General features: G+C 39.7%; 1 protein-coding gene across 1 annotated transcript in view; it reads left to right on the top strand.

Annotated features, from left to right (window-relative positions):
• The window catches only part of RB195_019627 (uncharacterized protein), a gene marked incomplete at both ends in the record, with an annotated part of 21029 nt that extends 13795 nt beyond the window's left edge, over positions 1 to 7234 (top strand). The window contains one exon of the mRNA XM_064187560.1: positions 7097 to 7234. Coding sequence (XP_064043441.1) covers positions 7097 to 7234 — 138 coding nt within the window. The remainder of the gene's footprint in view (positions 1 to 7096) is intronic.
• Between the last annotated feature and the right edge of the window lie 15034 nt (positions 7235 to 22268).

Below are 22268 nucleotides of genomic sequence, written 5' to 3'. Positions count from 1 at the left end.
TTCTAGGGACTGCGCACAAATTCTACGCCGTCGGATCCGTCTCTGTCCCTTTCCGCCTTCTGTCGTCCATAACAATTCCTTACTTTTTGAGTTCTGCAAGAAAAAGGTTCTCTACCTTGACAGAATTCAGAAAAAAGTGTTTTGAAGAAGAACGCAGTAAGTTTATTATTTGTGGATGCACTTAACAAGAACATTCAATCTATTTGTATAATCTAAGGGCTAATCAATTTTACTGAATTGTAAAACTGGGATTGGATATGCTCATTGAGCTTTTCCTAGTGTAGTAAAAGTAGCCTATTCTATCAGGTGTTTTAGATGTATTGCTTCCACTCTTGATAGTTGTGAATGGTAGAAGCCGCGGGCGAGGTTGCGCTGGTTCGGTTCTCACTTCTGGAAAGTTTTGCATATTTGTGGGTACACACACACGGACTGAGCGCGTTATTATATAACACGATTTTATATCATATCATATATATATATATATATATATATATATATATATATATATATATATATATATTCCACCTCCTATCTTGAAAGTTTTCGAGAACAAAATTTGAGCTTATATTGCTATCTTAGTGCTTGTCCTCGTGTAAAACGGTTATGAGAGGTACCACTTTGTAAGTCCGAGCGGCTCGATACCGCCTGAGACCAACTACGCCTTTAAATTCTCATTAGTCGATTACTTAATGCCGGTCGATTACTTTGTCAACAAAGGTAGTGAGGCCCCTTTGAGACACATCGGTTAGCCCACGAAATTAATTGCATATGTAGTTCACATGCATGTTTATAAACCTACTTTCAATCGTTCCGTAAAAATAGAAGCAACTAGAGAATTGTATACATATCAAGCACCCTATCCCTTCTAAAGAGTCTTTGAGTTTAATTGCAGCTAGAAACATCTGGCTTGACATATGCTCTCGTGAGTTTTGTTTCATTCTCGACCGCCGCCGGGAAGAACTATTTCACTGTTGAATAAAGGCGATTCTCTTCGTAAATCAGATCGGCACCATAGAAAAGGAATCACTCACGTAGAAGAAAATCTCAGAGATGAAAACAACTGTTATGGTGGGCGCACAAACTCCATCTGGAACAGCTCGAGATTTTTATAATTACGAGGCTCCCGCTCCACTATGAGTAGTTTAAAGGCATCACCCCACGAATTTGAGGTGGTGCAGATTTCAGGTGGAGTATTCGTATACGGGGTAGTAGATTATGGAGAGGGGAGTGATTCCGTCCATCTCTTCCTAATTGCCGTAAAAACGGCCCGGAAGATGCGGCGCGTGCACAAAGCTGGCGCGCTCCAATCGAACTCCTTGTGGAAAATAGTGCGCCGGAACGCTCGAAGCTCGTTCCGGGTCGTTTTCTACGGCAGTTAGGAAGAAATGGACGGAATCATCCTTCTCTCAATAATCTACGATCCCGTATACGAATACTCCACCGGAAATCCGTACCACTCCAGATTCGTTGGGTGATGCCTTTAATGGACGTTTTACAAATTACGCAGAAAATATGCATCGGTACGTGCATAGAACGTATGAAACGGGAAGAGTTTACAATCAATATGTGGTCAGAAGCAACGTTGAATTTTCGACATGGGGTTGGACATTCTTGACATAAGGTGGAGAACAGAAGCGCCAAATCGGTCAATTTACCTGGCGGAGCAACTCCGTACACCTGTAGGGTTGACTTTGAAACATCGTAAAGTGAATAAGAAGTGGAATTAGGTGTCTGCTCATTACGAGTGGACGATTGAGAAGAGGAACTTTTCACACTCGTCCGAGTAAAGGAATCCACTTTACACGATCGTCGCGTGAGCTGATCAATCCGCTTCTGCTTGGTTCATCCGTCCCGTCGATTTGTAAGAGAACATTTCCGTTTTTGCTGTGCTAGTTGCGAATTACTATCGCTACTGGAGAGAACCTCACATCGAAAACTTCCGTAGATAATGTCCTTCACAACATTGTAGGCTCAACTTTTCAATATGTTTACTTGGTATTCATTCCATGCAAATGTGTGACAACTGATACGAACCCGCTATTATTTCTTCTCTTAAGCGTGAACTACGTCCGAGATTCAATAGGTGAACATTGATATCTATGATTCAATCTTTCGGGGCAGTGTGTTTTAATTTTCGATCACATGATTCATTAGTGACTTTCTGTAATTTGAAAGCAACAGCCCTTAACACGAGGATCGCAGAGACCTAAATTCATCTATCATGCGAACTAAAGGGCAAATCAAATGATTCAAAGGAAAGTTTTGCTCTCGCAGCACTTAGTTCCCTTGTCACCCTGAAATCTGCATCCGTGAAAATCTGAACGCTTTTAGCAGGTCCGACTTGATTTGTTGAAGGATGAGTGTTAAGAGAAAAAGGTTCGACACGTCATTAAACAGCTGACGTTCGAAAGAAGCAAATCGTTGCTGAAACCACCTACCAAATGTACTAGCATATACCAAATGTACTGGACGGATGCTCACAACGGGTTAGCTCATACGGAGGCGGCAGCGCCTCGAGGAGAGATCGATTCACGGCAGGTCAGAGAGAGCGCGAGGTTCTCGGAGCGTTCGGACGCTGCATCTGGCATCGCTCCAGGACATTTTCTATTTCTCCCACTTTTGACAAAAAAAACACATCTATGTACTTTCAATTTTATTAGTAGCGAGAACTTTATCCAGCCCTACTCTCATTTTCTCGTTGCGGCTGACATCCGTATTTGTTTTCCCAATCATAGTGAAGTTTGTGTTTCCATTGTTTATCAGTGATTTTGTCATCTGACCCTTCGTCAGAAACCACGTGCAAGCAGAGTTGTTAGTTTTACCATGCTGCCACCCTCTTCGTTTCCCCTACTTTCTGAACAAGTGGTTCGTAATGAAGTTCGTTAGGCTGTCGAGATCACTATTTTATTCGTTTCAGCTTAATTTCTGGTATATTTTACGTCCTCAACTTTCTTATACGATAGTTTGAAACGGTCATTCATGGACGTTTTGCCGATGTGTTCGAAATTTGGACCAAATCATGTTAAATTAATCATCACGTTAGACATGGGAACCACTTCTCATTTATATAAGCTCTGTTATCTGAAACTACCACTTATTCGTTCGTAGCACTATTTCTTTTTCTTTTGAGTGTACAATTAGGTCAACTACTTATCCTTCATAGCTTGCAGAACTAGGTAGTAGGCCTGCCTCCTCTCACCGGATCAGCTGAGTTCTGAGTGGAACTTCTCTTTGAAATTTAAAATAGTTCTCTTGGAAAAATAATGTTAACCTTGTACTGTTTTAAGTGTATTTGAGTTTGTCCACTGATTCATAGGACAATGCGCTGTGCTGCGCTTCACATTGAGTTCAGAATGCTTGATGCCCTTTGTCTTTTTGAGACAAATGCTTTGCAAAAGTGCAACGCATTACTACGAACAGTTTCAGTTTTATGGAAAGTTTTGCGTCACGAATTTCAAGATGTTTCCTATTTCCATTGAATTATTGCCAGGACGATTATCGGTATTCAGTTACGAAAAAATCCTAATGACCGCTATTTTAGTCGATTTTCCATGTGGTATGTGTTTCGTTTTGAGAAAGACTATAGGAAAATAATCGTGCAAAAGTGGATATATAAATTTACAGTTATAGGAATGTTACTGACAAGGTTTTTTTTCATTTACTGTAAATTTTGCGCCATGTTGATTTGTAAATGTTCGGTCATCTCGAATCTTGCAGATGTCGGGACGAACAGTAGTATTATTGGAGCCTCTTTAAAGACGCATACCACGAATCTGAGGTGATACGGGTTAACCAGGGGGAAAGCTTGAGATGTGTTGTAGATTCCAAGATCCAGGTCGGTTCCGCTCATCTCTTCGTAATCGTCGTAAAAAAAATGGCATCGGAACCGCTTTACTGTGAAGTACGCTAGAACACTCCTCAACACGTCCCCTCAGCAGCTTGCTCACTGGTTTTACTTGAGTAGGCTGCTGAGAAGATCTCATCAATCTTCGACCGCTCTCTGGTAGACGCGGTGTGTGCTCAGATGTGTCGCGATGCAACTGAAATCGCGTATAATATGTAGCGTTTTCCAGGCCGTTTTTTACGACGGCTAGGAATAGCGGAACCAACCCGGATATTGCAATCTACAACTCCATCTTTGGTTTTCTCTGTGGATTTCCTTACCTCGTCAGATTCGTGGTATGCTGCCTTTAAGCAGTGTGAAAATAACGATGGTGCTGTGATACAGGTTCGTTCCATGGATAATGCGAGCCCTGGGGGAGTATTGCTCATCACGCTCGACTGAATCCTGAAAGGGGCGTTGAAAATCTGCCAGAATGACGGATTAGGACTGCAAAAAATAGAGAAAAGCATATTTCAGACTCAAGAATTCTGTTTTTTCCTTCCTTTGAATATTTAAAAAGAAAAGGAGCGTAGAATACCGCAATAATTTGATTTGTTGTTCTGTTTTGTTTTGTTTTGTTCTATGTCATTATTATTTAACATTTCATATTTACGACATTATTCTCATTGTGATATGATGAAACTAATTTTTTTTTGTAGTAAGCATTGTCACCTCTTTTTTCATTCTTGTAGTTGATAGTAGCGTCGCTTCCGATCCGCTGCTTACGTAACCGAGCCGAGGGAAACGAGGCTACTCACTCTTTTTCATCACACGAATAACAGTCATGGGACGGTGGGTCATTTGGTGGGTGAAATATGACGGGGAGTGAAAACGAGAGGCAATCATTGTCATCTGCACATAATGGATACACCATTCCATCCCTTTTTCCTGCTTTCTGTGTTACTCTGCCCATGTGAAATTTTAAGATCCTTCTTCATTGGATTACCCCACAAAGAATGTAGTGTTCTATACTTCCTTAATTTTCCAAGATTTAAATTCACCTATGATATACATTAATATAATGTGCTGTATAATATACTTCTGAAAACCATTTCCATTTTTTGGTAGGCGTCCGATGTGTATCTCTCTAATTTCACTTGATATTGACGGAGTATACTCCTACAGTACCGTTGAAAAACCGTTTTATTTATGGAATGATCCAACAGTGTTTCTAGCAAATTTATTTAAAGTTATAAACTTCTTCTACAATAGTTTTCATATATTATACATACTTAAGTAGACTTCGATCATCCGCCTAGCGAAGCGTCTGGATTTCAATCAGAGACAAAAAACTCACTCACCTTACGCCCCACTACAAGGAGTTGAAGAAGGAAGCTGGTCTTTTTTAGTACGCCATCAAGCATTTTCAGCCTCAGAGACAAAAATTCTCTCACTTTTTTTGCTTACTTCAATCCAGCATTGATGTAGGGTCCATATTATTGAGTTTCTTTCTTCCTCTTTGTTTTCACTCTGTCGATTTCATGAGTCAGAAGTAGAACTCATGTAAGAACATTACATCGATTAGCTTGTTGCATGTCTGTTTCTCGGATTACCCTACTTAACATAAGGTTATGGCAGGGCTTTCTTGATGAGTTGTGTGAGAAGAAGGTATCCGACCGTCTCTTACCACGGTTTGGTAGGAGTTGGCTGACGGCAGAAAGTCCGTCCATGCTGAGATGTGCGAAATTTTTGCACCGCTAATTTTCGTTAGGATCGACTGTGTGCTGAGAACAAAATTCAGCTGATTCTCGAAGCCAGTGCCAGCTCCACTCCACGGCATCTACCTTGGTGCTGCACTACCTGAGCAGAATCGCTTGTCTTTTCTGCGGTGCTTCTCCTGTCGCAAACGTTTAGGTAGCTAACCATTGCGGGTGATCCATGCCATCCTTTTACGTCCGTCAATCAGCAAGCGCTGTCAATGTGGATAGAAGACAAAGTCTCTGGTATTAATCCATTCGCTTGCGGTGGGTCGTTACGTTCACGTCAATTCAGAGTCGTTTGAGATTTGGGAACGCGTATCCAGCCTATACATTCGCTCGAGGGGACTAGGCGATGAATATAGTCAGTGATTACCATAGTATTAATCTACATACTCCACTTCACCTCAGAACTTGCTAAAATTTTGCTTTAGAAATAAAATTCAGAAAAAAAGAATTTTATGTGGAAGGTGGGAATTGGAAGAATGAAAGTTAGTTTTTCGTCGCTTCGTTTTTATTCGGCATACCGGTTTCCTAGTGCCAGGATCTCCTTATGATCTTTAGAAATAAAATTCAGAAAATGTATGCATGTATGTATGTATGTATGTATGTATGTATGTATGTACGCATGTACATATGTATGTATGTATGCATGTATGTATGTATGTAGAGGGCGGGTGTAGTGTAGCGGTTAGAGGTTCCGCTTACTGCACAATCGAGCGGAGGTTCGAATCCGCCCTAGTGCTCACCAGGCCTTTTATCCCTCCGGGGTCGATAAATTGGTACCAGACTTGTCTGGGAGGATAAAAACACTGACTTGACCCATCGGCTAGCCACCGCAAGTCATTGTATAGGCCAGTTACACGTTCGTAAACCTCAAACGATTCTGAATTGAAGTGAACGTGGGGGCGCATCCCAAACGGATTGATTAACGCCAGAAACTTTCTTATTTCTTCTTCTTTTATCCTTTGATATGCGTGGTCCTTTCTTCGCCGATTTGCTCAAGCGAGCACCAGTAATACTTCCATTTGGCCCGATCGCGCGCAAGTGTTGCCTAGTAGCTTCTCTTCCAGCGAGGAACTCGAAGAGCATCATATCTTTCCTTGAAGGACTTCGTGAAGAGGTCTGATACATCGGGTCGGCAGCCTTCTTCCAGTTCGTTTGATTTCACGCGGCATCCAGTTGCTCACAGCTCTTGTCCAACGACGGTTGTTTCGACATCGGATTGTTAATTTGATCTGAATTTCTAAAAAATAGAAATGTTTACATATAACTCACTCAATAAGATAATCAATAAAATGTCATTAAGAATAGCAGAAAGTAGGATATAAAAGTACACGAGAACACGAGTTACCACCGTCAAAAATTCCGATATATTCACGGCAGGTCAACAAATGACAGAATTTTAATCGCGAAGGATCGGCGAAAGTTAGCGCCTATCATGGTTCTTCTTGAAAATTTCACTATTTGCTGACTTAAAGATTCTATATTGTTTGTACTATCAATGTTATTTCAGTGTTTCTATCTTTTCCCATATCTTCAAAGGACTGGAAATTTTGCGAATTACATCGGATTTTATGCCTGCTCTGCCAAGATTATTCCCTCTTCGGCATGCAATTTCGTAGCAGATGAGCTGCATAAGGAGCTCTCATGAAGTAGACAATGCTTGAATAATAATAATAATAATAATAATAATAATAATAATAATTCGATGTTTGCTAACTGTACAAGACATCAACCGTTTATGCATTATCAGTGAGAGCATATCAATAGCATAAATGCTGGATTACGAAGAATTAAGGAGGGTCGTAGGGGAGAATGTAGTTGGCTGAGGGTGAAGTCTGCGCAGTCAATGGCGCCCTTTATTTCTGGACACTCTAACATACTTTTTCTCTTAGTAACTTTTGCTTACATGTCACAGACCCTGTAGAACTAATGCTTAGGTCTTAGGGCCCCGATTAAATTAGCTATTTACTTCCTGAAATAAGGGCTGCACTGAGTGACACCCTCCCCCTTACTCCCAATATTTTACCCGGGACGTATACAATAATGTAGATAGTTTTCATCCGGGCGGGTGCGACGCGTGCTATTTGCTTGTTTGATTCACACTCCTTCTCTCTGCCATGTCCCAATCGATAGCTCTTTACAGACAGTCGATGTCCATAATATATATGTAATAAGTAACAAATTAAATTGTTTTCTTTCTCTCCTAATAATTAGCGAGTGTAACCTAGCGAGTTCCTTATTTTAGACAGTCAATAAGGTTTGTTTTCACTTGTTTGTTGTTCGCTACCACCTACTGCAAGTACACAAAGCAGATACAACCCTATTGTTCAGTGTAAATATGATCCTTTTCCTTTTTGCGGCTACATGCTTCCTAAGATTTTAATGTATTAACAAAAACCTGGACAGATCCATGCCATAAACTATCTTGTCTTGTCCTTGAAGTCTCGTAGACTACAAAGTAAACGACAGCATTTAATTCCTTGTATCATCGAGGAGATGATGTTCGTGTTTTTTTTCTGAATCTCTCAGCACTTCTCTAGCTCACAATCTTAGCTGAGTTTCGCTTTCCATGCTTTTTTCATTACTCGCAACCCACGTGTAAACAAACGCAGCCAACGTGGAAATAATAGAAAGTAAAAGACTTAAAAGTTAATTAATACTGTCAACTGGTATTTAATAGACTTCTTTTAAGAATAATATACCTAACCAATCTAAGTTGCTTGTACGAGGAATCCTTTATTTGCGAGAAACAATACGGGCAATATGTGTTCTTCTATCCAGCTTACAAGTGTTTAGATTACATTTAGTTGTTTGATTTAGCACTAGGCGAAGAATGCTGCATATACTTCCACCACTGTTCACAGCTTTTCGTACAGATTTGCATTGCGCCAATATCGTATCATTGGTGACGACATTTACAAATGCAAAAGATCGCATGTTTTGTGTCATCAATGAATTCCTGCCGATCCGAAGTGGACATTAGGAACGATACACGCATTCGCAGTACTTTTATGATATTTTCTTCGTATTATATTTATCTTTGGAGGATTTGGTTTGTTCTCGTAAGGAAGTGAGGTGTAGTGGAATTCTATCAGTCCTTTTTGCGTGTCCTGCAATTATATGGATTTATGTGCCTCATTTTACCGATGCTAAGCCTCTCTCTTGTTAGTCATTTTGCCAATTTTTGAAAAGTTAAAAGGTTTTCGAAAAGTGACTTATTTTTACATTCATAATATATACAATTGTGAAGTTTCTACCTGTAAACCATAATCTATTTGAATAAAGGAAGGGGTCATTATTATTCCTCTCATATTCTTCCTCCTATGACGGAGGAAACAATAGGTTCTTAATGTTTAGAACTTCTGAAAGCACCAGCATTATGATGCCATATTTTCTTTTCTTCTTTTTCTTCATTTTCTTTTGGTTCTTTAATGTAGTTAATGAATTGAGCGCAATCACGCTCAATTTCGTCGCACCTTTACCGCCTACCAGGCACCTTATCACGGCCCGCGTCTTCGAAAGCAGGCGTACGCGCCGAGTGTGCTAGCGTGCAGACATTCAGAGCGCCTCTGCCTCTCCCCCTCACTGGCAGCGTTAAAAGGTGCCTTGTAGGGGGAAAAAATGAGATTGCACCGCTTCCAAGGTCGTCGTTCTGGATAGCTAAAGATAATCGTGCGCGAATGTACTCATATTCGTGAACTATGCACAATAAAGACACTATTTATTCATGAAGAGTCCCAAATACCCTCAACGTGGCGGCTTTAATCACTCAGAGGGTAGTATCCGTGATAAACTGAGGTGTTTGTGTGCTCCCAAGACCTCTGACTCCTGGATTTGTAGAGGTTATTTCGCGCTTTCGTTGTCATTCTTGAAAATTCCGTAGGCCCTCAATTCTATCTGCTAAACAATGGAGACTAGATGATAAAAGAAGCTATAACTAATATTGCACTATTCGACATAAGAAAAATGAACCTCTGGTTGCTTGCACGAGGAATCCAGCGTCAAAGACTCCCCTCCACCCAACATTTTAGGTTACAGAAAAGAAATTGAATTATCCATTCTAATTATAATTTAAATTTTGATTCGCTTCATTGCTGTTACACTGCTAAAGGTTTTAGAGCACCTTATTTCACAAAATGAACACATTCGCTAATGCCTGCCAATACTCGCTGCCATACTGCTTTGAAAGACATTGACAGGCATGAATGTACCTATGTTGTCAAAGTCGCAGATGATCGACGATAAACAAGGGCACGTTTCTTTCTGTGCGTATTGTTTGTTATGCCACGTAATGACAACATAGCAGCTGCAAATTTCTTTGTAGTCGAGAGAAAGAAATCAAAAGCCCTGTGAAGGAATGATTTCCCGAGCTATTCCTGAGATGCAAAAAAATCGTTGCAAAAAAGGAGTTAGGAGGGAGGCGGGAGAGGGGCATCCCGAAAAGTGTTCTAATCGCTACTACCTAGTCGCTAATTTTTGTGATCTGAGCCACAAAACAGAGTGATTTGGTAATTACTTCTATTGGTATAATCACCTTAGCTGACCAATCATTCTCTTTTTTATTGGCAAATTTCGTCGTAATGGCTTCCTAAGCTTATGTTTGTAAGCTCAACAGCATAAGTAATCTTTCAAAATTCTTTATGGATTGTTTTGGCTTGGAAGTTGATCAAAATGCTATAGAAATAGGAATATCAAATATTTCCAAAAATTCTCGCGTATAAAGCCAAATCAACCACCATTCATTGGAATAAGGGCAAAAATGGCTGCTGCTAATTTGCTAACTTTTTAAGATTCCACCTTGATTACTATTCGGCCGAAGTCTCCATTGAAATCGAAGGAAAAATTTGACGAATGGTCAGCTGATTTTGGACTGCTATGGAAGAAGGGCCCTAAAGGTTGAAATTCACGCAAAATCACGAAGCAGGCGAACGCGAACGGTGAAGATGCCCAGTGGAAGTTCGAGAGCTGCAAACACCAGTCTTAGGTACATCCCCCCACCAATTTCCTTTTCCTCCAGTTGGTCGGTCGCTATTAGCACTTCTCATCATCTGCAACCGTAGATGTTGGTCCAGCTGTGCAAATGCACAACACACCGTGAATCTTCGTCTCAACAGTATCTGCTGTTTTCATGTTTCTGTTGCCATAGATACCTCAATCCCCAGTCAACTAGTTGAGCTAAGTGTTCTCCTTCGATTATCTCCGTTTGTGTGTGTGTTTTTTTTTTCGAATGCGTTGTGAAAGGAAGGTAGAAATCTGTTGCTGTCTTACCCTTGGCTGCCTCATAATGACTGAACGTTATCAAATTTAAAATGCGAATTCATCTTCTATGTTGCTATGTTGGAAAAGAAGTGAGAAGGATGTGTAAAGAAATCAAGTTATGATTATGAGAAATAAACAAGACAAAGGAAGGAGTATGAAAAATACTGAAGCTGGCAGGAGAAATGTTCTCGAGCGACCAAAACATACAAAATAAATAGAATTTTCCGAGAAAAATTCTCCATAACTAACCGATAACTCCGATTCAACTAACTCTTAGTTGTCTGATTTGTCGTAAACTTCAAATACTTCTTTTCGTTACTCGCTTTTTTTTGACTACATTGGCCTCAGATTCGGACCCTAATTTCGCCAGATCGCCCACTTTCATGGCTCGCCTTCCAGTGCCTTTTCCTCATACTGCCCATACATACCCAGTCCAGGTGATTCGTCGAATTTGCACATAGACTCCGTGGATTTGTAATACTTCCTTAGGATGTCTGCGAAATCTCTTTGACGTAAAAGATGCCTTAAACAACTCAGAATTAAACAAAATAATTCCGCAAATTAAAATCCTATAACTACGGGACTCGAAAACAACCTTTGTTTAAATAACAAACTTGCCCACTATATGTTGCTTTTGTCTATAAACATCGTACAGTCCCTTTAAAAAAATCCTTTGATAAAGCACCTTGTTTGTGACTAAAATAGACGATCTGTGGATCTATGTACAAAGTACGCCTGTGCCCTATAACGGTAGATCAATTCCGACACATCGGCGTCTGTGCTCTATTCGGTGTGTGGTAGTTTATGCACCAAACCTGCCTGTTATACGAAGCGTTCAGGAGTGGAACTAACGGTGAGGTGACATGCGTGGATTCTTTTGAAGAGAAGCAGGGCCTTTCTCAAGACCCATAGTCAGAATTTTTGGGTACCCTTGCAGAAGTGAGGGTTGCATGAGCTTTGAGAGCATTTCTCTGGAGGACTCCTAATCTAGTTTTACACAGTATATATTTACGTATATATCTGTTATATATATATATATATATATATATATATATATATATATATATATATATATATATATATAAATATATATATATATATACAAAATCTCAGAAAGCTTTGAGACGGGTTCAACGACGTCAAATTGGTGCGAGGATGCGAGAAAGCAATGAAATGAGATGGGACGGTACCCTTGTCTTCGAATTGGTGCCCCGGCGACAGAAAATGGCAAAATTGCTTGGACGGAACCCAAGGCGTCGGATTGATACGTCGCGGTGCAGTAGTGCCGCGCAATAGCTGCAAGTGGATTTGTCAACATTTAAACGAAACGTTGTGATCCATTTTGTGGCGGAGAAAGTTGCTGGGTTGCATTTTACCCCTTTGTACTCCACCACACGTTTGCCCCATCTTTTCTTAAGAAATTCGAAACACGATTACAAACGGCTGCTTAAAGGCATCACTCCACGAATCTGAGGTGGTACGGATTTCAGGTGATGTATTCGTATACGGGATGGGAGACCATGGAGAGGGGGGTGATTCCGTCCATTTCTTCCTAATTGCCGTAAAAAACGGCGCGGAAGATGCGGCGCCGCACAAGGCTGGCGCGCTCCAGTCGAACTCCCTGTAGAAAATAGTGCGCCAAAACACCTGAAGCCGCATCTTCCGGGCCGTTTTTTACGGCAATTAGGAAGAAATGGACGGAATCATCCCCACTCTCCATAGTCCCCCATCCTGTATACGAATACTCCACCCGAAATCTGCACAACCTCAGATTCGTGGGGTGATGCCTTTAAATTGTAGCTAACAGTTCGCATGATCTGGAGTCGTCGATTTTTTCAACGTTCATGCATAGCCGTTGTATGCAGTGATGTTGAAACATGCGTTATTTCCCCCGGATCGGAGTCAGAGAGTACAGAACTGCACCAGGTAGTTGTTTCAAATTCGAGCAGGTCCTTGCAGAACGTCGCTTTATTTCAACTAAATTGAGGATAGAGGTGTTCCAAATTTTGGAAAAAAAAACGGAGTTCTGTTTGTGATGACGCAGCTAACGTTGCATGAATACAAAAGTGCTACAAATACAAAAATGTGGAATGATTTTTATTTCTGTATTATCGTTGTTCGATGTAATTATTTTGGCTAGTAATTACGTTTTTTGTATGTAAGTGAAGGAGGATACGAATCCTGAATGTTTAATGATTTGCAAATACGATCTCTTGAGTTGTTGTAATACAATATTGTTTGGAGGAGTTCCCGTCCGTTTCTTCTAAATTGATATCTAGTGATCTTCATGTAATAAACTTCCAGCAATTATTTCGCGAAATTCGCAACGATTTTGCGATTGATCCCCTGTCTTGGAGGCCCATCCATGACTTAACATTCAGTTCTTAGCGTTTATAGCAAAACCCATGCGAGTCATGATTATAGTAATTTTCCTATCCGACTCAATAACAACTACGTATAGAAGATTGGTCCATTTCGCACAATTTGCAGCACAGTGTAAGTGAAAACACGGATCTTTACTTGTAGAGGGATCCTTGCCGTGAATACATGATCGAACTGCTACCATGGGCTTCTAAAAATAAAATCTGAGATTTTCCAGTTAGTTTATGTTGATGACAAGTTTTCTTTTAGAAGACAGATGATGTTCCCTGCCGGAAGCATGACACACAAAGTCTTTTCCATAAATTTTCGCGATACTGAACGCACGTGATCCGAAATTCTTACTAGGTCTCTTCAGTTTCTTTGTGTTGCATGTTGAGTACTGTCCTCAAACTCGGAGATTTTTCACCATAAAAATCAAAAAAAGAAAGCAACTAAACTTTCACAATCATCCTTAACTCTAAAACATTTGCTGCCTGCCGCTCAGTGCTAGTTTTAATGAGGAGAGGATTAAACACTTGAATCTACGCAGTTTATCTACAAGAAAGTTTCTGGGGGTTTGTATTTACCTTTAGGATAATGTGCTCTGAATTAAGCTTTTAGTGACTGTAGGCATTTCGCAGCTACTAATCGACTTCAACACTTTTTTTGATGAAAATTTTCAAACGATTGCAGATTTTAACGTAGCTACGAGTTCTTCGTTGCACAAAATTTTCGCGTATTCTGATCTTTGCAAAACCAGTGATGGGCGTCACTAAAACGCACTTTCTCCAGGATTATATACGGACAACAAGAAATATGAACAATAAATTTAGTCAGAAATGAACCGTTTCAAGCATTTTTCTTTCTTGTTTGCGAAGACTAGGATTGGCCACGACAGTGTATGATCTCAGAAGGATGGGTTCGCAGTGCAACCCTCATAAAATGCAATTTGAGAATTTACGAAGAAAAACTGTTCATCAATTCTAAGCTGAGATCGTTTCTTTTAGTTTTAATGGTAATTTTGGTCATGTGTGGCCGCAGCCTTGAAACCTTGCTGAGTTTCTCAAAGACTCCAGTGAACATAGTAGTTGCAGCTTTCTTTCAGTAGCGTTTTTTTTTTGCATTAATACTATACTCTGAGGCGGGTGTGGCGCAGTCGGTTAGAGGTTTGCCACACGGTCGATGGTTCGAAACAGCCCTAGTGCCAACCAACCCCTTTTTCCCTCCGGGGTCGATGAATTGGTACTAGACTTGTCTGGGAGGATAAAAACACTGAGTTGAGTGGCCCCGCAAGTCATTGTATAGGCCAACACGCGTTCCAAAACCTCAACGATTACGAATTCCAGTAAAACGCGTTGGCGCATCCCAAGTGGATTGATACGCCAGTAACTTTATCTGACTTTACTTTTGACTATACTCTCATTGTTATGTTTTTGTGTTTTCAAAACTCTCGGTTTCTGTTTTTTTTCCACCAAACGAGCTGCTTCTTTCGAAAGTTACACGTCATGGTCATCTTTCGGATGGGGCCGACTTCACAACATAAATATTATCGGAGTTTTTAAAAGTTGTCATCAGTTGTGGTTACTTGACCAAATGGTTTACGTATTAATTGTAAAGCACTTCTTTAAACTATCGAAAAAATTGGGAAAGAAGTCAAAATCTCGTTATCGGTTGAGCTTCAACTAATCTTAAGGCTTCCTATCAAATTGGAAGATTAGTTTTTTGTGCACTACCTACAGATTTAAAGCATGGAACAGAGATCAGAAGTACGGACATCTTAACTCTACTTGTCCTCAATCAGTTGCAGTAATTCTCTCTTTTATGTAAGAAATGGTTCCATGCTTCCATTAATTATCGGATCTTAAGAGCTTATGATTGTAAAGATATGTAAAAGCGGAAACTGTGTGGCAGATTAAAAAAAGAGGACAGTTCATGAGTAAAAAAGTACAAATCCTAAATTTTTGGAGAATATTTTATTTACATAATTCACCTAAATCGAAGTTCCGAGCTCAATCATCTACCATCTCAATCATGCTTTATATTATGGAATCATTATGGAATGCGGCCTACTCTGTGCGCCTCTGAACTCCTCAACCTCGTTCATGGTGTCATCCTTGCGCTGTTCTTCACATATGGTCACTCTGCTACGAGCAGCGGTTTTTGTCCAACAAAAGTGGCTTGTGCTGAATCAGCGAACTTCTTGTTGTCTGTGTCGATATTCCGCTCTGCTTACTACTACGCTAATATTCATTCCAGTGTTCCCATTCTTAAATGTTAAAATGTGATGAAGACGATAATTTGATTGACGAATTAGAGAATCTCTGCCTCACTGATCTTCAGGTTGTTGTGCTGAGAGGTATCAACACTGGTATCTCTCAATAAATTTTAAAAAAAGTTTAAATTTAGAACTCGTTTGGTTCCAGACAGTTTTAATGATTTCAATAAATTCAGCTGCATTCAACATATGCTATTTCCAATGCGTAATGATGCCACATCTGACCTTATTCGTGCCTCTGTTGATACGCTCAGCAGTGTTGCTTCCTCCACCTGTGTATAGGATCTTTCCATTGGTCGCAACCTTATATTTTTCAAAACTGCAACTCAGCAGTTAAGGAATCAACCATTATCGAGGCATCTATCCAACCATCTTGCCCGTACAATCTTTTATAATTGTTTATTCTCTTCAAGGCAGCATACAACAGAACTGATGATTTTTGGATCTCTCCTAGAAAAGATAGGGTTTGGGGTTAGAGCAGAGATAAACACACGAGGACGCTCCATTCCTTCAATCTTCCTGAGAAACGGCGTGAGAAACGGTTCCACCGTATTTACTGGAAAAAAGTGCTTATGCTGCAATATTTTGCTAGTGCCAAATATCATATTTGTTGCGTTTTTCGTCTTGAAATCTATGAAAAAATCTTTGGAACATCGGGAACAGTTTGTTCTTTTCTATACCGAAGAGAGTCAATGCCTGCCAATTTGCTGATCTTAGATCCATAGGAATGACGCTCAGTCCCTGAATTTTCCTGGAAACTGAGCTGTGTGAAACTTTTGCGCACTGTTTGAAAACTTTTTTCCTTCTGTTTCGATGGCTTAGAGGGAAGCTATGAACATAAACGTTTACGGCAAGCTTAGAGTCTTCGCAAGTAAAATTTCCTTGGCTGTATTTTTTGAACTGAGGCATTATTATGATTATAGCGATGTGTTTACGAATAGTGGAACTTCAGTGCATATAAGAAATAATGGTTTCTCGAGAACTCTGCTTATTAACAAGAACTCTTGTGTTTATTCGAACTTTGACACCTCTTGTAGTCTGCCGTTTACGTAATTTTTTTTCAAAGAAACAAGAAACTCAAATGAATAAAACCAATTTACTTATTTATCTTTCTTTTTCTTAAAAAGGTTGAGAGGTTCAAATGTTACACTGAAGAAGTGCGGAATCTCGTTAAAGATGGAGTAAATGTAGCTATGAAGTAAATTTTGCTTCTTTCTCGAGAACAAAATTTGCTTATTATACATGGATATCCAAAAGAAAGTCTGAGGATTAGCGATTTCTATGACATCTTCGATAGAACAATTTTAACGATTTCACTCAAATTTTCGTCGAATATGTTAACCATACTTAACACATATGGATGCACACACTCTCTTCTTTCTTCTCTACTCCAATCGAAGGGGGAACGGCAAAAAGGGTCCCGGCAGATTCTCCGCGAATGCCTCCGAGACATTACGTGTCGAGTGGATGTGCCATTGGATACGCGAACATGCCTCGGTGAGGTCACGCTCCAATCGCTTATGGGGACGCAGACAACCGTCTTCTGGCCACAGAGACGCAAATAACTACACACTTATAAGGAGAGAATAAATTGAAGAACAATATAGTCAGAAGTACATGCCATTTTCTTAGGTATTCTAATAATAGAACGGTAGCTACTTTTTCTTAGATCTCACCCTTAGGAAGCCTAGAAATCTTATCAAATTAAATCTTTTTCCTATAAGAGGTGAGAGATCAGAGGGTCCTTATGTCCGGAAATAAATTAGGCTACAAAAAAGCTTGGAACTTGAAGATAACCATAAACCCCATTCTCGTTACTTTTCAAAGCTGGAATGTTCCGTTTTTACCGAAAATTTTCATATACGTAATTTTGAGCTATTATACGCACCTTCCTCTCTTATTTTACGCGAGGATTTCTCTTGGTTCTGGTAAAGTTACAAATTTAAGATCAACCCACATCAAAAAATTCCAGTGGATCGGTCTGATTCTTCAGAACAATTTTGTAGCTCGTGAATTAGCGGGTGATGCAGCGTATGATGTCTATTGGTAGTTAGCTATTTAAGTAGCAACGAAGGTAAATCTCTTTCTCGCACCATCGCTAATTGCTCTGCCGAGGGATGGTCGGGGCATGCTCGAAAATCTGCCGGGACCCTCTTTACATGCACCCCATCGAAGTCGCCCTCACTCGGTTTGAACGCTTTTGGTGCCTACCATAAACACACTGATTATTCAATGTAAATTTAGAAATTGAAAAATGCCTTATTGGAAGTGTAAGGAGTGGATAAAACTTTATATTCATCCATCCGTTATTTTCATCTAAAAGTGGCTTTTTTATTGCAAAGACTAAAACTTCCTTTGGAATAGAAATCGCAATAATCGTCAATAGTTTTCCCTAGATAATATAAGTTTTTCGAAGGGCACATTTACTCAACTAACATGCTTTTTTGAGTCGACGGAAAAACTCTGGGTTGTTGATGTTAAGCTGTTAGAGCTCCCATTGTGTTTATGTTAGGTGGTTGGTTTTTATAGTGGGTTTTAGGAGGTTAAGTGACAATTCTTAAGGAGGTATATTAGCAAATTTTCACTAATTCCTTCTGCTACAAGTACGTTTTAAGATATTAAAAGGTCTACAATGAGCTCCCTCGCGAGAACCTGTAAAGGCACCTAAGTACTGATTGCAACTTGCTGAGAGTCATTTAAAGGGAGCGTATCGCGGAACAGACGTAGTGTGGAAACCTGACTGAAAACGTAGAGCTAAGGGTGTAGACTACGCGGATGAGTGTGGCTGAACTCGATTCCTCCTGGTAGTCTTTGAAAAAACGGCACGGAATCTGCTTTAGTTCCTACGAGTTATGTTGGAACGCACCTCTTCATACACTCTTCGGTGTCCTCAGCAATCTATTCATTGGCTTTACTTGAATAGACTGCTGAGAAGACATAACTGATGTTTGGCCGTTCGCTTGTGGATGCGAGGCGTGCACGAACGGAGCATTTTCACTAGCAAAATGGAATATCCTAAAGAATCAATCCCCTTTAAAAGTGAGTTAAGTCAATGCATTGTGTGGTTTTTCGAATATACTGCTACATGGGAAGACGATAGAGCATTGTATACCAAATCCTCTTTTTCACTCAAAAATCTCATTTTCCCGCCTTCCGATGAATTCTGGACATTTCACTCATATTTTTTTTCGGTTTTAAAAACCGTTAAAACCCGTCGTTTACGACTTCTTTATTTTACAAGTGGTTGGTCGGTTGCTGCACCATTGGTTTTATTACTGTGAAACACTCACGGTTAGATTAGTCCAGGAAATCGAAAGTCCAGGGCAATAAAAGTTTGTGCTGTTGTGGTAGAAACTGCTGCCATTATATTGAACAAACAGATCGGAAGATTCATCTCTACTTTGACGTCTTTATACCCAATGCGTCGGCTGTAATCACTTCAATTATTTTTAAATGCGACCTCTATCGAAATACATATTTCCTACTTAACAAAGGACAGAGAAGGTAGTGGATTGAGTAATGCAATATAAAGTGAATAATGGGTTATTTTTTTTTCGGGAAAATGACATAATTAAATTCATAATTTGAAAAAGGTTCCAAATGACATTGTAATCCAATATTGTACTAATTTGAATTCTAATGTCGGCGAAAATGAACTTTTTAGTTTTAATGAAGCACTGGACGGTTAAATATGCAAATTTCGTCCTTCCAATGGATGCACTGCATTTTATATTGCAGACTCATTATTTCGTACAGTTCGTTAGGGAATAGTACGGAAATGCCGAATTTTACATTTTGAATCATTTTGACAATGATGTCGCAGATGTTGTGAATGGCTTTAAATGGCTTAAAGGCATCACGCCACGAATCTGAGGTGGTGCAGATTTCAGGTGGAGTATTCGTGTACGGGATGGGAGACTATGGAGAGGAGGGCGATTCCGTCCATTTCTTCCTAATTGCCGCAAAAAACGGCCCAGAAGATGCGGCGCCACACAAGGCTGGCGCGCTCCAATCGAACTCGCTGTAGAAAATAGCGCACCGGAACGTTCGAAGCCGTATCTTCCGGACCGTTTTTTACGGCAATTAGGAAGAAATGGGCGGAATCACCCTTCTCTCCGTATACGAATACTCCACGTGAAATACGGCAAAAATGAAATACGACATACGGCTTCGAGCGTGCCGGCGCACTATTTTCCACAAGGAGTTCGATTGGAGCGTGCCAGCCCTGTCCGGCGCCACATCTTTCGGGCCGTTTTTTACGGCATTTAGGAAGAAATGGACGGAATCATCCCTTCCCCATAATCCACTATCCCATATAGTCCACCTAAAATCCGTACCACCTCAGATTCGTGGGGTGACGCCTTTAAAGACTGTTTTCCAAGATTAGGTGCTTCATCAAGATTGTGAATGTGAATTCATTGTACAGCTGCTTGTTTCGTGAAAAGTATCAGTAGCTAAAGGAATCGGTAAAGATTTGCAAGTGCGTCTCCATCGGATTTTTTTAAAATTAAACCGTTGAAGGGCATATGAAGGAGCTCTAGATCCTTTATCTCAATAACCGAATGTTTTTCTTCCTAATGGCAAGCTTGCTCTCCGTTTTATTGTTTTCATGCAGAGGTTTTTGCAAGGATATAAGCATAGAGCGGAAACTCATTCAATGTGAGTGGCTGAGAGGTCGAACTGGACCTCCTACTTCATTCTCTGGTTACACACATACCTGTGGTTTCTTTTATATCACATGATTTGCTGGTGGCTCATTCGAATCTGTGATAAACGCTATCTACTCGTGTAGCTCAAGTAATTTTCCTCCTCTAGGTTGCAATGAATTTGTCTGGATACGGTTTTATTGGATTCTTTTATTGGAAAAATCCCTAACATCGTGCATGATAAGCATCACTTACAATTTTCTAGCGAATATCAGAATTTTGAAAATGTTTTTGATATGTGTTTTGCTTTTGATGATTTTCGACAGCTACGTCGCATAATTCAACGACTGAGGTTAAACTTCCAGAAATTCGTACCTCATTAATACGGTTAGCCCTATCATTACTCCTTTCATTCAATCTCTCACGGTATATCACGTCCATTTTTCTCATAGCAGCCATTGATTTCCTTCACTCATCGCAAAGAAATCTGTTTTCTTCTTCAGACTAGAAAAGCGGCAGTATAGGAAAATCTGGAACGTTAGTGGGATTTCCTCGCCTGAATTCCTATCAGTGGGAATTGAATGTTGAAATGATATGAATTAGGGAAAATGTGGTCGCGAGCCAGTGTTTGATTTTTCTTGTTTTATTGAGTGCTTTTAAGACAAGGAACTCAAGGAACCCATTCCTTTTTCTACGTATGTAAATTCCTATAAATCAAAGTTTATTTCCAGAATGTTCTCAAGTATAGGAAGCCAAATTAGAATTGATAGAAACCTTCGTTTCGTTTCTAGATCAGGTTTCTAGATCTATAGCCACCACAAATTCCTTATGAAATCCTTCCAGAAGATTATTTTCAGATTCAAACTGCATACATATCCGTCGGATTAATGCATTAGTTTTTTGAGTTTCCGACGTTTTTGATGCCATGGAAAGTTGTTATTATTTCTTTACTTTTCACAGACTAAACAACTGATTCTAAGCATCAATAAGCAACACAAAAGCTGATGAAAAAATAATATTGCTGCCATGGAAAATGCCGACAATGTGCTGTTTTTGAAGTAATTGCAATTTTTTGTAATGGATAACAAACGTTCTATTCTTTGGGATTAGAGAACCGTTTTGTTTTTTCTCGCTTTTTACAATCTTATATAAATATTTGACATGTGCTCGGGCAATAGCCAGCTGTGCTTACGCCTGCGATGAAATCGCAGTCTTATATAATATGTCGGATGAGAATATTCTTTCCTGGTTCTTTTCTGTCCACATCAAAATTCCCACCAGTAAAGCTAAGCAGCTGTTGAACTATTCCCAATTATCCCTATCTCCACCTGTCTCAGGAAGAGCGTATTATGTTTTGTACTGATTTCTTTTTTTAAAGATAATCCAGAGATTTTAACCCTCAACCTAATAGCTTGCAGTTGTGTTTTCGCCTCACTGTTCTTCCATTACTGGAATCAATGAACTTGATATGTTCAGATTTTTCTCTGTATCTAATTAAATTATTATTAATCGTATGTAGCACATGTATATATCGATTGTTGATGTTTTGACTAAACTCAAATCGTAATCATTTTTACTTTACGTTCTTAAACCGTCTTATATTCAAATAGCTATTTAACCACGTAAAAAAAGGAAAACGTACAGAAAGCGTACAAACGTCTTCCTAAGTCACAGCTTACTATCGCTACCGCTTGAAGGAAGCATTTTCTATCTGTGTGCTCAATTTTGTTTGTCACAAAGCGAAAGTCTGAGTCTGTTTCTCTGTTTGACAAAGTCACAGTTACATATGTAGCATGGGATTACATAAAACTAGTTAGTATTAAATCAAACTTTTTGGTGGATTTACTATTTTGCCAACTTCTTATGACTTGCGGAGTTGTAGTAACAAAGAATACGAATAACGGTACGTTCATAACAAGAAATATTTTGCACGGACCGAACAAGGCGGGGCAGTTTCAGTAATGAACCGATTTCGGAAATGTAAAACACATTCTTAATTTTTTTACAAGATATTGTCTCGCCTATGTTTGGCTTCTGCGTGCGTTGTTCGTATATTTGAATGTTTTTTATGTAGAGCTCAAGTTGTTGCATGGAAGTTTGTTCTGGAAGCTTTTAGGCAAAAGATGCATGTTCTTCACAAC

The sequence above is a fragment of the Necator americanus genome, chromosome II, assembly GCF_031761385.1.
Source record: "Necator americanus strain Aroian chromosome II, whole genome shotgun sequence".
In the NCBI taxonomy this organism is placed as follows: domain Eukaryota; kingdom Metazoa; phylum Nematoda; class Chromadorea; order Rhabditida; family Ancylostomatidae; genus Necator; species Necator americanus.
This window is presented reverse-complemented; position numbering and strand designations above follow the sequence as displayed.